We start from the raw sequence: 14,622 nt of genomic DNA, 5'->3' as shown, positions 1-14,622 counted from the left end.
GCCATCAATATGTTAATTCACCTGCAGTTTCCGTCTCGTCTGGGAGTTGCCTTCTCAATACGCATACAGGCTCTGTGCCTGCTTGCTTTCTTAACATTGTCCATATTTCCTTCCAGTCATTGCGATCATCCATTTTGTATTCTGGACGTGGCCATCCCAGATGGCTACACCAATCACATTAAATTAGCTTCCTCTGGTTCTCGATCCCTCTCTGCACTTACAGGAACAACACAACCACAGTTCCAAGGAGCAAACAAGGTAAACGAATAAAAAGTAACAAAACTAATAACATCAACAACATGCGAGGATTGTCTTCCAAACTCTGCTTGGCCTGTAGAAAATAAATCTATGAGTTTCATGATGCGTCAGCTTCCTGTGGTAAAACAGCACTAAAGTATTGTTTGAAAGAAACTATTTCAGAACAACTTTGTGGGACTGTGAGTTTAACTAAACCCAACTGACCAGGATCAGTAAAAAAAAATGCAACAAACTAAAATAGATAAAACAGAACCATTTGCTTGGCCCACCCATTGCTATTTAACTATGAGCAATGGCTCACTTGGTAACTCCCTCACTTCTGGGTCAGAAGGTTGCAGTTTCAAGTTCCACTCCAGAGGTTTGGGCACAGAAATCTGGACAGACATTCCAGTGCAGTTCTGAGAGAGTGCTGTCCTGTGAGAAGTTGTCTTTCTAGTGGGGTGTTAAACGGAGACTGTACATGCTCTCAAGGTGGATGTAAAAGATCCCATGTCACTATTTTGAAGAAGTGCAGGGAAATCTGGTGCTCTGGTCAAGATTTCTCCTTCAATCAGCATCACAGAAACCGGGTTAGTTGATCAATATCATATTTGGGAACTTGCTGCCTGGCAATTGGTTGCTTCCTCTCTGACATTACAAGATTGGTTACACTTCAGAAGTCCTTAATTGCGTGTAAATTTCATCGGGGTGTCCTGAGTTGTGAGATGCACTGGATGAATGCAAGTCTTTATTTTGTAGCTGCACCTGCAAAGTCTCTTCCCATTCCTGCACCCCCCTTCCCGATACCCCCGAGGATACCAATAAACAATGGCTTCAATCCCCCCCCCCCACCCCCAAAAAAAGAGGTTTCATTGCGCATAAAATAAATGATCTTGCAAACATGACATGTGCAAACGTCTTCACCCGCCACAAGCAACGGAATTTCTTGCCGAGTCTGCTGGGCCAATGGCACTGAGGGCAGGAATTTCCGAGTGTAAATGGGCGCGGTTCTTTGAAATTTAGACAAAAATGTTTTATTCCTCTTTCGTTTTCTTCTAGATGTAGCAGACAGGTTAGACACTTGAAACCAGCCCAGCAGCGCCAATTGCATAGGAAAGAGAAAGTGCATCAGAACAGCAGGAGATCGACTACCCCATATGTACATTCAATGAAAACAGTCCTCTGCAAGAAACCCCAATAGGCAGTTAATAAATGGGGATGAATGTAAAGAGGTGGGGGCGGGGACTTGGTTAACCCCCGAAAAATGATACATCAGCGCGAGCGCTTGGGGTTGGATGCTTCGGTCATGGTTGGATCATGCAGTGGATCCAAGTTGGACAACTTTCCGGTACTCTCAAATACCGCTGCCACCCCTCTCCCTGCCTCCCACACCAACGAACTGCAGGCAAGTTATTTTGCTGCGGTCATGTAAAAAATAGTTGCAGCCGAAAGCATCAGTCCCTGCTGAAAGAACCAGAGCGCTTATAGACCAAACCGTGTGGTAAGTAAAACATGTGTGTTTTCTGTTTCGGTCAAAGTCAGGGGACCGAATGTAAACTCCCAACAACACTGGCTTTTTTGTGAAAAAAAATCTCGTGCACAGCACGTTTATTTCGCGGAAGCTCTCCAATTATACAATGCCAGTCGGGACCTTGAAGCTTCAACATTTTAAGGGAAATATTTCTGGCGAATCCGACTGTTCATGTCCAGTTACCGAATAATTATTCGGGGTTTAAAAGAGCGCGGTCAACTTTTATGACACGTGTGTGTGTTTGTGTGTGTGTGCGTGGGGGAGGGGGGGGGGGGGGGGGGGGGGTGGTTGAGCACTTGTGACAAAACTTTGTGATGTGCCAAGGAAATTGCTCGCTGCCCGGGGTGTTGCAGCTGAGATCTATCTCTTGTCAGTGGGGCAAGGTTGGTATGAGGTGGATTCGGATACCTGGGGGGGGGGGGGGGGGGGGGAACAAAATGAATTTTATTTTACCGGAAGGCATTAAGAAATAGACGGGTTAAATGCGGATTAGTTTCAAGCCAACCAGGGATAGCCGAGACATTTCGATCATTTTAATTTAACCAGAAGCAAAGACATGGCTGACTTGAAAATATGGACGTACTGTACGTCCACCCGGACAGAAACACATCTCCAGGGGGGATGGTAGTCAGAATTCCCAAATCCTCAATATTAACTTTATTTTTCCCCAAGTGTGTGGGTGTGTGTGTGCGCGCGTCACAGCCCTTTTTTTTTGCACAAGTGAGGGAGATATAGAGAACACATGGAATGTCCTGTACACCCTCATCTGAGAGATAAACATCGTCTAATAATAAAGGCGACATGCAACGCCCGAGGCGGGAGGCTTTAGCAGCAGGGGCACACAGCAGATTGTCATATCTGATTGACTAAATACTTTTCAAAGCCTGTACTAAAAATACATGCGCCATACACAGAGGATGAGCTTTTTTGGGGCTCCCAGCTTAATTTTTGTTACGCCTGTATCTTTGCTGCAATGTTATGCGGACTATTTATAAATTCGTAAATATTTGCAAAAATCAGCAGATTTTTGTTTTCAAAATGCGATACTGTCTCTTTTTAGGATAAACTGGAGCACTGCTTAAATAATTAGGAACGAACTGTGTCATCAAGAATGCGAGGAGGACCTTAAATGCGTGGTAATGCACAATTCAAAAGGTTGTTAATTGGATTGTTTGTTCTGGCCAGTGTGGGCCCGATTCAGCGAGCCCGTCTGGCTAAAATGCTGCAGCAGGTTTTACAGGACATGTACGTCGACCCAGCTGTCTTGGAGCAGCTGAATGAAGAACAAAGACAGATTCTATTCCTGAAGATGAGACAAGAACAGGTGCGAAGATGGAAAGAAAGAGAAGAAAAGGCAGAAAGTGAGGAGAAAAAGATAAATAAAACAGGTACTCAGAAAGGTTTGATGTCGGCTAATCTTACAAGTAATACTTGCTCAAAGTAGTGAAGGTTTCCAGTCGCCACCCCTTTCAAAAATAATGCTAACTTCTTTTGGATAATGATTAATTTCCTAAGTATTCGGATCCACTTTAATGCAATTGGAACGTGTTTGGGGCTATCTAGCAACTTTATTGATTGAAAAAGTATTAATTTCAGTTGTAAATTCAGAACAAAATGCCTGACACGGTTAGGAACAATCTTAATTACAAACATTCAATCACTGTAGTCGTAATTTGGCGCATTCATGATCATTTATTTCGAGACTGAATATCGTCTTTAGTCAGGGAAATGATGTTAGTGGTGAGAACTGGGACGTTAAATCCACGACGGACGTAAAATATTCCCAGGTTAGGTATAACCTCCGGGATAAAAATGCACTTCATGGCAGTAATTTAGCACCTTAATTTCAATGAATACCCTCCACTGAATAAATACTAAACTAACTTCACCAGCTTCAGGAATCGCTCTAACCTGGGTGGACAGGTAACATCACGATGAACAATAGGCAGTTCAATTCTGTGGACTGACAAACGGAAGGAACACATGTCTGAACCTCTATGCAGCAGCTATCAGAAAGGGATGTTCATAGTATCAGTCTGCCATAGATTAAAGGGTTAGCGAGACGGCAAGCGTTTTGCATGTCATAGAATGCAGCATAATGTTATTTTTTAAAATGTGGGCAGTACCACCATTAAACAAACCCCTCTCACAATAGACATGGTTCCATTATAATTTTGTTTTCTAATGCGACCCCTAGGCCAAATAAAGCAACTTATTTTTGCCTCAGCTGTGCTGTTATGTATTGTGCCAGTTATGTAGTTATAAAATGATGTAGAATATAAATACTCAATGGTGCTGATGACAAGAAGGGGGATATTGAGTAAGGAAACAGCTATTTACTCGTGGCCTGTTGGCAGATTGCAAACACTGAGGGTAGTGATATAGCACTCACTGGCTAAACTGCAATGCATCATTGACTACAGTTTGGCAATAACATGAGTATGGCAATATAACAAGATCCTTCTTTGCTCCACTGATATTACTGATGATGTGGAGATGCCGGCGTTGGACTGGGGTGAGCACAGTAAGAAGTCTTACAACACCAGGTTAAAGTCCAACAGGTTTGTTTCAAACACGAGCTTTCGGAGCACGGCTCCTTCTTCAGGTGAAGAAGGAGCCGTGCTCCGAAAGCTCGTGTTTGAAACAAACCTGTTGGACTTTAACCTGGTGTTGTAAGACTTCTTACTGATATTACAAGTGAGGAAAAAGTCAGCTACAGCCCTATTATAGCCAATTTAAACATTGCTACAACTTCAACATGTTTTGCAATTATACAGATGAATGAAGGTAATAACATTTATTTCCACTTACATGTTGGTGAGTGAGGGAGAGCAATGGTGGCTGTGTAGCCACAAATCTTTTATTTATAATCATTGTCAGCATCCTTCCATCTACAATAGATGATGGGACATGCAGCAGATAATCAATTTCATATATGATGTCTTTATATGACCTTTGCTAATGGCTGGAGAGGCAGAATTTGCTACAAATGCCACCCATGTAGATCAGGGATGCGATTCTCTGGAAAAATGTCCAAGTGCTGCAGCGAGCTTCCCGCCACTCAGCCCAGCGAGGCCGGCAAACACGATTCAACACTTAACGAGGTCTCATGGGCTTCTCGCTCCGAATGCCGGCTCGCCAGCTGATTCGCTGGGACCGTGCTCGCCAGCCCCCTGCTAACAACGTCGAGCAGCATTTACGCTGTACTTGCTCAGCCAACCCCAGTCAGCTCACAACAATGGCAACGAGGAAACCGGCCCCAAAATTCAGGGAAGCTCACCTAGAAGGCTCCTGGATGCGGCGGAGGCCAGGAGGGATGTCTTGTTCCCTTGAGGGTCCTGGAGGGTGAGCCACATGGCAGTCTGTGCTGCCTGGGAAGAGGTAGGCAGTTGGCTGCCTCCACCTCTGATGTGCATCCTGGGGACACAACTAGATGTAGTGGTAGTGCTAGGAGGACAAAGCACATTGAGGATCACTGAGGGCACTGGAGGAGGGGGTGGCAGGGTAGGTAGGGGGTGAGGGGTGGGGGGTGCACCATCAGGAGAGTGGGGCATACATTGAACAATAAATACCCTTGTGCACAAGGTTTGTGATGGGTGTGAGCGAGTACTCAGCAGACAGACAGGTGTCAGATTATGGCATTGATTGAGGAGCAACAGCGCCCAGCTCTCTGTGGGTTATCATCAGCCCCTGCCCTCAACAGTGACCCGCAGACAGTGCTGACACAGTCCCAGCAGCCTGGAGTGATGTGATACATACCTTGGGAGGTGGGGAAATGGGGGTGGCAGGTGGGAAAGAATGTGACGATGGACCAGGCCACGTCCTAGGTGAATTGGACCAGTTTGAGGGCATCCCTGGCCCTCCGGGCTTGCTGGGTCCTCACCGCCGCCGCCTGTTCTGCAGTCTCTGGCCGGGCCTCAGGTTCCTCCTCAGTCTCATCCTCCAGCCCCTGCTAGTCCAGTGCATCCTCATACCCCTCCTCCTCCACCTCCTCCTCCCCCTCCATCTCCTCCGAGGTGGCCACATGTACCTCGACACTAACCTCCAGCTCATCCTCCCGCAGCTGTGCGAGGTTGTGGAGGACACAGCAGACCAACAAAGCGGGTGACTGCTCAATGACAGTGGCTGCATGGGCCTCGCAGTAGGGGTCTCCCCTTCAGTCTTTGGCCTCCGTATAGGTGTCATTAGCCAGGTCCTCAGCAGATATACTTATCCTCCAAGAGTCCGCCCTCCATCCTGGGGTGCTCCTTGAAAAGAACGGGGATGACCGACTGCCTCAGGATGCTGTTGTGCACACTTCCCGGGAAGTGGGCACATACGTGCATTATCTGCATCTGATGGTTGCACACGAGCCGTATATTCAGGGAGTGGAACGCCTTTCGGGCACCCCCAGGTGGCATCTATGACTCCCTGGACCTGGGGCATCCCGGCATTGGCGGAGAACCCTGCTGCCCGGGCATCCTGTTGGGCTTGGTCCATGTCAAAAATGATGTAGTCTTCCACCCCGACATACAAGGCATTCGTGACCTGCCGGATGCATCTCTGGGCTGTGGTCTGTGAGATACCACACGTCCCTACTCAAGCCCTGGAATGATCCTGTGGCATAAAAGTTCAGGGCTACAGTGACCTTGATAGCCACCGGGAGTGGGTGTCCTCCTCCACGTGGTACCATGTCCACGAGGGTAATACACAGGTTATCATAGAATTTACAGTGCAGAAGGGGGCCATTCGGCCCATCAAGTCTGCACCAGATCCTGGAAAGAGCACCCTACCCAAGGTCAACACCTCCACCCTATCCCCATAACCCAGTAACCCCACCCAACACTAAGGGCAATTTTGGACACTAAGGGCAATTTATCATGGCCAATCCACCTAACCTGCACATCTTTGGACTGTGGGAGGAAACCGGAGCACCCGGAGGAAACCCACGCACACACGGGGAGGATATGCAGACTCCGCACAGACAGTGACCCAAGCCGGACTTGCACCTGGGACCCTGGAGCTGTGAAGCAATTGTGCTATCCACAATGCTACAGTGCGTGTCGCACTGTCTCTTTGTTGAGGCAGATCCTCCTGCGGCACACGCTGTCCATCATTTGTTCGAATGACCAGCAGCGCCTGTACACCCTGGGCTGTCGTGGGACTCCCCCTCTGGGTCCCTCCGGTGCTTGATGGGCGACTGTGTCCTCAGGATGTGGGACGGGGCACAGCATATGGACCAGTGCCTCGAGTATCTGCAGACGCTACTGCTGCTGCCTTCTCCGCCGACTGGTCGCATCGTGTAGCGCCAGAAACACGAGGGCAACTTCTGCGTCCAACATCCATGCCACAGCATTCAATATCTGTAAGACATTGGGAGAGCGTGGCAAACAGCAGTGGCTCCCATCCCGGGACCCTCCATTCCCGCATTGGTTCCCCCCACCACCACCCTACTCGGAATGCCTTCCCCACGTACCCCAGGCCACAGCGGGCCCCCCATAACAGGCCCCAGACCCTCAACCCCGGACACCTGCTCACAACACCACCCGGACCGGATGCTGGCCCCCTCCCCGTGGCACTCACCCACATTCCAGCTGTGGACATGTCGCCCACCTACGGGAAACATTTGGGTTATGTGAGGTGCTCACTGAACCACGATTGCCAATTCCCCATCGGCAATAACCTTCAGCTGCAAGGCCAGAGGCCTTAGCAGCCTGGAGGACACAGCGGACCACAACAAAGCGGGTGACTGCTCAATGACAGTTCAGGTGGCTGCATGGGTTTGTGGGTGCAGACAGGCAGGGGCAAGGTTTGCTCCCTGAACGGGTACATATGACCCAGGGATTGGCATGGAGATGCAGCGAGCAGTTGCCCCCCCCCCAGAGCCCTCCCCACCCTCCCATGGCAGCCCACCCTTGGAGGGTTCCCCCCATCCCCAGCCGAGGGTCCCCCGTCCCCCACCAAGCACAGGAGCAGCAAGCCCAGCACCCCCGGGCTCTTTGCCTGTCAGCAGAGATGGCTATTCATCTCCTCGGCTCCCCGCAGAAGTCCTTCTATCAGTTTCACGTTTTTCAAAAGGAGTACTAATCGGCACCAGCGTGAGCACATGCTGGGGACCCCGGTGAATGACAGGAGGCCATTGGAAGACGGGTGGCTTTCGTTAACTGTATGGAAATGGGGTTTAAGTGGTGATAATTGGTTTCTCGCCACGCTATGGCGAGATTCCAAATTCGCCTACGGGAGCAGGCTGGTGACATTGCAAACTGTTTGGCGCCTGGCACAGTTCCTGTTGATTTTTCCCCTCCTGCTATTCACTGGCCTTATTACGCTTGAGCGCGAGTGTAACATGGCCAGAAGATCACGCCCTGAGTGACATTATAGGTTGTTGTGTTTGGCATTGGCACCTATTGTCTAGCCACTGGTCATTGTGATGATGCACACCAGCCCACAAGAGATGTTTCTATTTTCCTCTGTTGTCATGAGTGATTTTGAGGTGTAGTAATGGATGTTTAGAATCTTCATGGCATATTTGCAAACATTCTTGTAGTGGAGCTTTACGCATTCTACTGGTCATCTTTATATTATCTTCTTTACATTACTTTATATTATTTCCATTATGTATAATGTTGAAAAGAACACAATTCACAAATAGGAATTCACAAACAGATTCTAAGCTATGCTTGACTTTAGTTGCCTATTATCTCACAATCTAAACCTTAAAAAAGCAGAATTCTGATTATCGACAGAAAAGTGACTGCATTTCCAAAGTAATTCAATAGTTGTAAACCACTTTGAAATATCTTGAGAATGTAAGAGGCATTGTATAAGTTCTTTCTTTGATTGCTCTCATCCAAGTTGAAGATAATCTTATCAAGGCTTGTCATATACAATAAACTTTTCATTACATAATATATTGTAATAAATTGACATTTCTTGGGAAAATTGAGCTGTGGTGAAGAGGACATTGTGCTCTAATCAGTGGTGAATGCACGTGCCTCAGAGGAAATGAAATGACAATAGCTAAATAATAGTCTTGCCTTAATATGGACTTTGATCCTTATTTAAGCTCCTCTGCCTGTGAACATTTCAGCATGCCTTCATATTTATGTATAAAAAGGACTGCAGAGTGGACTGAAAAAGTGAAAGGATACATAGAAGTATCTTTCCAAAAAATTTATTTTTTAATGCTTTAAAATTAACAAGTCATGTTGCTAATAGATCTAAGAATATATTAAACATTGTAAATTGAACAGTTCTTTCAAACCCACTCAAATGCATTTTTTAAATGTTCTATTTTCTTCTTTTGTATCTTTCATTCCTTTTCTAGTTTAAAAGACATAGTTATGCTTTGAAACATAATTGTGATAGCTGTGCTATGCCACTTGTAAGCACAACAACCCACTGGAATTTTAAAGACCCATGCCCACATAATTCGTATGTCTCTAATAATGCCTGATTGATTTTATTTTTATTTTGGACAAATAGGACTGTATTTTAGGAATGTCTGCTGAGGGTAAATTAATTTATATCTAGTGGTTTGAAGGAGAGAAAAGGACGACTAAAATCATGAAAATGAATGTGCCCTATGGTTATCTGTTATTAATGCATTAATAAACTTATCTGTTTAACTGTTACTGTTTGGATATAAATGCATGATAACAATACACCTTGGAAGTTGGAAGTTGATCCTGATGGTAGAGTAAAACAAGAAAGAGCAATCCTGCATTGACTACCTTTTTGAAGTGAGTCATTGCTTCATTCAATACAAAGAGAATCCCTACAGTGCAGGAGGCCAATCGACCCATTGAGTTTACGTCGACCCTCCAAAACAGCACTCTTTTGAAAATACCCCAATTTTCATCTTGTTTAGCAATGTTTGTGTCTTACCAGTCTCTCAGGGGCTGAAATAAAGAAGTGGAAATTGAGAAAATGTAACCACTGGAAAAAGCAGAATGAAAGTCTAGTGCTAGTGACAATAGAAAGTGAAGGATCAGGAAGAAACAGGCCGGCTTGGAAAAAGATTGATTGCATGGACAATATCAGAAACAATATCAGCCCCTCCTAGACTATGGCTAATTAGAGTTAATGGATAGTCTCACACACAACGTAAAATATAGGAATAAAATTGCTGGAGAAAGGAATTTGTGACTCATTCAAACTGATTGTGAAAACTGCCTCACACAATAATAGCAAATTGCATGTGCATGTTTAATTAGCATAACTTAGGGAACTCTAAATACTTTTAACTGGAATTTAGCACCGAACAGTGTTTAACCTTACAGCAGGCAAAACAATAATACAGTAATTTTATAATAAAGGACATCTTTTCCCAAGATAGTTCTATAACACAATACTGATGCAGTTTTCTCTCTGACAGTAGTTTTCTCTTGTTCACACCGCAGCAATTGTTTGACCTTCATCTTAGAATGCAGCATTGTCTATATATGAATGCACTGAAAATGTTGGACACGTTCCCATGATGATACAATGGTGAAGGAAAATAAAACCACATACCCAAGATAAATACCATCGTACTTTTTAGAGCTTGTGCAGTTTTTTAAAACTCTATTTGTTCTTAACAGTATTATTGGGGGAAAGTAAACAAACTGGATTTGTTCAGTGTTGACAATGTAAACACTACTGTTTTGTTCAACTGATAAGAACTGTCTTCAATTGCAAGGTTTGTATGGTCTTTCCTGCAAATCCAATGTAATAGTGTGCATGCAGGGAAAAAATAAATTTAGAAAGCAAGTGAACTTCGATTACTCTGGCATACAATTCCTGTTGGCTGGTTTGGGATGAATAAATAAAAACCTAAAGGCAGGCCACTCTTGCAAATGGGACAGAGAAATTCTTTAAAAAAAATGCTAACTTTCCTCTCGGATGTGAAATATTAGTCTTTTTACATTCAGGTTCTTAACTTTTCAATATCTGTTCGTGACAACTGCAGCCACTAATGCTTTTATCTCCTCTTACAGAGTCAACAAAACGAGTAGATTGGCTGCTTGGAAAAGACGGATATGTGTGGGTGTGGGTGATGGGGGAGGCTCGAGGTGATAAACCATACAAACAGATTGGTAGCGAAACTTCAGCAGAAGCAAGGTACAGATCCATAGAAAAAACTGCAAATACACCAAATGGTTCAGAGGAAGGAGCTAATTTTGTGAGGACTGAAAGTCTCAAAAAACAATTATCCTTAAAATACTCATTACAATTTTGTCGTGCTAAATCATATATTATTTATTCTGCATGCATTTGTTTCAAAAAGGAAAGAATATTATCCACATTTTTTACAAACAACTTAAAAGTAATAAAATCATAAAATGGTATTTTTGGGGTGTGGAACTTTTTTTCCAATCCTTTAAAATCGAATGATAAATGGACTGTTACTGTACTCACGACATGCGTACAAACTTGATTATGAAAACTATTTTAGTTAAAATTCAGATGCATATGGTTCCCATTTAGAATAAAAAGTTGATTGTTCCTAAAATACATTTTCAACTGATTCATATTATAAACCCTTATGAAGCAAATATTAGAGTTCCAGAAAGAGGCTCATCTCGTCCTTGCTTCCCTACCATTCTTCTTATTTAACTCCAATAGCGTAACTGTTTATTCTTATCTTCATCTGCTGAAATGTCTCTGCTTATAAACACCTCTTATATTCATCTGGGCATGTTGACAGCAGTGGGCACAAAAAATAGGACAGGTGCACTGCGCACACACCATGGGTGAGAGTTTGTGCCACCACCTCCCCACGGCGCTTCTTGCAGTGGCATATGGCGGCCTACCATGGGTTTCCAGCCGTCAATGGGGCTTTAAGTTGTTCACACCCTCTCCGGCCGGGGATCCCGCAGTAGTGGGTTGCTATTGGCGGAACCAGAAGGTCCTGCCGATGGCAATGGGCAGAAATCCCATGCCATATGTAAGTAAATAATTAAAGATCAATCGAGCTTGTTACCAAGCCAATTGGCCCTGTTATATACTGCCCACACCGTATAAAGTTGGCGTGAAGGAAGAAGGGGTACTATCTTCAGGGGGAGATACCCATTGTGTATCGAGGGCAGCCCACCTAAGATAGTACCCCTCCTACTTCCTCCTACCTGGTCTCCAAACCCCACCACCTCACCCCTCACCTCACGCCCTCCTCCCTAAGCTGGCCGAACACCCAATAATCTGGATTTACCTCACTCCAGGATCCACTGGTTCTTTTTCTTGCAATCTTGGCAGCATCCACTGTTGAACACTTGGTGCTGTTGGAGCTGCTGGCCAATCAGATTGGTTGGCAGCTGTTGAGGACAGAACATCCTCAATAGTTAGGGGCGGAAGTTCCACCTTGAACCAATTTAGCTCATCCACAGTGTATTATGGTTACAAGGATGGGCTTGCACAGAACAAGTAAGCTTTTCCTTCCATGTGTTATGGGCTAGGGTTTAGACAACACCAAAGTATATCATAGAGTTCACCTGACCTACAACTTTTAATAGATTTTGGTTATGAGGAGCACAAGGACCACTTTCCAGGTGTTATGCAACAGAGAACTTAAGTATTTTTAAACAAAACCATGTTTATCCTCTGAATCCAGTTAACATTTTATAAACACACAGTAAACATCTTATCAACTACCAACACAAATACCCCCCAAAGATACAGTACTCTATAGGTAACCCTTAATAATTTTCCTAACAACATCCATAAGCCAAACACCCTTTTTAAACAAAATAGTAGGTTTCAATTCCTTACAGAAATACTTTGAAGTTATCAAGTGGTCTGGAGACAGTCTTTAGTATGCAGTGAGAGACCAAAATACACCTTCTTTGTTTGAATGCAGCTCCCAACTGATAACGAAGCCAAAAAACACAGAGCCACAAAACAGCTTCCAGCTCAAAACAAAAGTAAAAGACAGAATCATAGCCCAGCTCCACCCACACAATGACATAACTGCAGCCATTTGATAAAACATGCTTTTCTTAAAGGGACCCTCACATGACACATGGCTTCAGGTTCCTCCCCCCCCCCCCACCATTTTGCCAGTCCGTCTATGTCCTGCTGAACCTTTAAAATTGTACCCTAATCTTTACCTCCTATCCCTTAGCCAATTGCTTATACTAGTTATCACTATCCCTTTTAGTACCATGTGCTCCTATATTCTGAACATGTTTATTATATAGTACTGTGATGACTGGAATACTTTAGGAATATTGGATTCTAAATGGATTCTAAATGTTGGACAATTGACGTGTTAAAAGACTGGGGTTAGAGTGTGTTTGACTGCAATGGTCATGTTTTTTTAAGAATTTTGTTTTGAAGGACTTGAGTGCTTTTAGCAGCCAGAGGATGAAATTGACAAAGGTATGCATTTTTCCATCTGGGCTAATGGGCTGTGGTTTGACTGTGAAAGTTCCTGGAGAGTTGGTGTGTTTGCAGTCTGCAGAGATCATTTGTTTTTTAGCTTGGGAGATGAGGTCATTGCTTGATAGAGCCAAGGCACGGAGAGAGACATTTTGAAAAGCTTTTGAGAAGCAGAGATTTTGGAAAAAAGTTCTAGAGACCGGAGTTGAATTCTGATCTGCCTAATGTTGAATCCACAATTCTCCCACATTGGGGTAGATTGAGATCTGTATGTTTCTTCTCTGTTGTTTAATGGGAAAATGAGTAGAAGTGTTTAAAGTGTAATTGTCAGCTGTTCCTTTCAGGTGTAAAGTTAAAAAGGTTAATCTTGTAGTCACAATAAATATTTGTTTTAAAAAGTACCAAAGCCCTGTTACTTCATGCAATCACTCCTGGAGCGAATCATTCTTTCCGCACAATCTTACAAAGAAACTAAAATATTGGTGTTTCAGTCCAGTACCCTCGCCAATGTTGGGGCATGGTCTGTGGTCATAGTAAAATTGGGGGCTCTTTTCTGGGATTCTTAAGTATAAGTCCTTGTTTAGCTTGGGGCTATTGAACTTAAAGACAATGATTTCATGTGGAATTATTGCATTTTTTCAGAGTTTGAGATTTAAATATGGAGTGATTGGCAATGGCTCTTGCAAAAGCTTTCCTGGGTATGGAACTTACTCGGGATACTTATAAAGGGAGACTGAAGCAAAACTTTTGGATTTGGCAGACAAGCTGCAGTTAACCTTATCTAAAGAGTTGAGGAAGGTAGAGGTAATACAAGCCATGGCTGAATATTTAAATTTGCCAGAGACACAGCCTGGTCATTAGAATTAGCTAGAATTCAGTTTGAAATGAAACAACTGGAAATGCAGGAAAAAGATAAACAGAAAGAAATAGAACTGAAGAAATTGGAATTAGAAAGAGAGAGATGAAAAAGAAAAAAGAGAGAGAAAAGAAGGAAAAATAGAGGAAAAAGAGGGGGCTTTTCTAAAGGAAATAGAAAGGAGGAAGATCAAGGTCTTGGAAAGATTAGCAAAAGGAGAAAGGGATAAGGAGAAAGAGAGAATTTGAACTTCAGAAACTGGCACTGCAAGGAGAACATCAACTTGAAAGGTTGGCGTTAAAGGCAGAACCTGAGGTAGGTCCAGAGGAAGAAGAGATATTTCCTAGTCAAAATCTTAGTAGGGATATGTTTTAATATATTCAAGCATTGCCAAAATTTGATCAGAAAGATGTGGGAGCCATTTTCATCTCATTTGAGCAAGTGGCTAAGCAATTGAATTGGCCAAAGACCATGTGAGTAGTGTTGGTTCAAAAAAATTGGTAGGTAGAGCGAGTGAAGTGTTTCCATCACTATCAGAGGTGGTATCTAGGAATTACGATGAGTTGGGCAAAGCCATAGTAAGTGCATATGAACTAGTGCCAGAAACCTACAGACAAAAGTTTAGAAATTTAAGGAAAGAACCAGGTCAGACATATATAGAATT

At 43.9% G+C, this 14,622-nt stretch overlaps 1 protein-coding gene across 3 annotated transcripts in view; it reads left to right on the top strand.

Annotated features, from left to right (window-relative positions):
- The first annotated feature begins 1,325 nt into the window (after positions 1-1,325).
- Positions 1,326-14,622, top strand: part of LOC119965227 (SH2 domain-containing protein 4B-like) — a 40,045-nt gene continuing 26,748 nt past the window's right edge. The window contains exons 1-3 of one of the 3 annotated variants that reach the window (XM_038795688.1): positions 1,326-1,738; positions 2,829-3,156; positions 10,726-10,849. In XM_038795688.1, coding sequence (XP_038651616.1) covers positions 2,898-3,156; positions 10,726-10,849 — 383 coding nt within the window. In that variant the 5' untranslated portion in view covers positions 1,326-1,738; positions 2,829-2,897. Of the gene's footprint in view, positions 1,739-2,074; positions 2,152-2,586; positions 3,157-10,725; positions 10,850-14,622 lie in introns of those variants that run through there. The other 2 variants (XM_038795690.1, XM_038795691.1) reach the window with 2 other exon arrangements.

This window comes from Scyliorhinus canicula, chromosome 4 (assembly GCF_902713615.1).
Source record: "Scyliorhinus canicula chromosome 4, sScyCan1.1, whole genome shotgun sequence".
Lineage (NCBI taxonomy): Eukaryota > Metazoa > Chordata > Chondrichthyes > Carcharhiniformes > Scyliorhinidae > Scyliorhinus > Scyliorhinus canicula.
The sequence above is the reverse complement of the archived record's forward strand: the minus strand, read 5'-3'. Positions and strand labels throughout refer to the sequence as shown.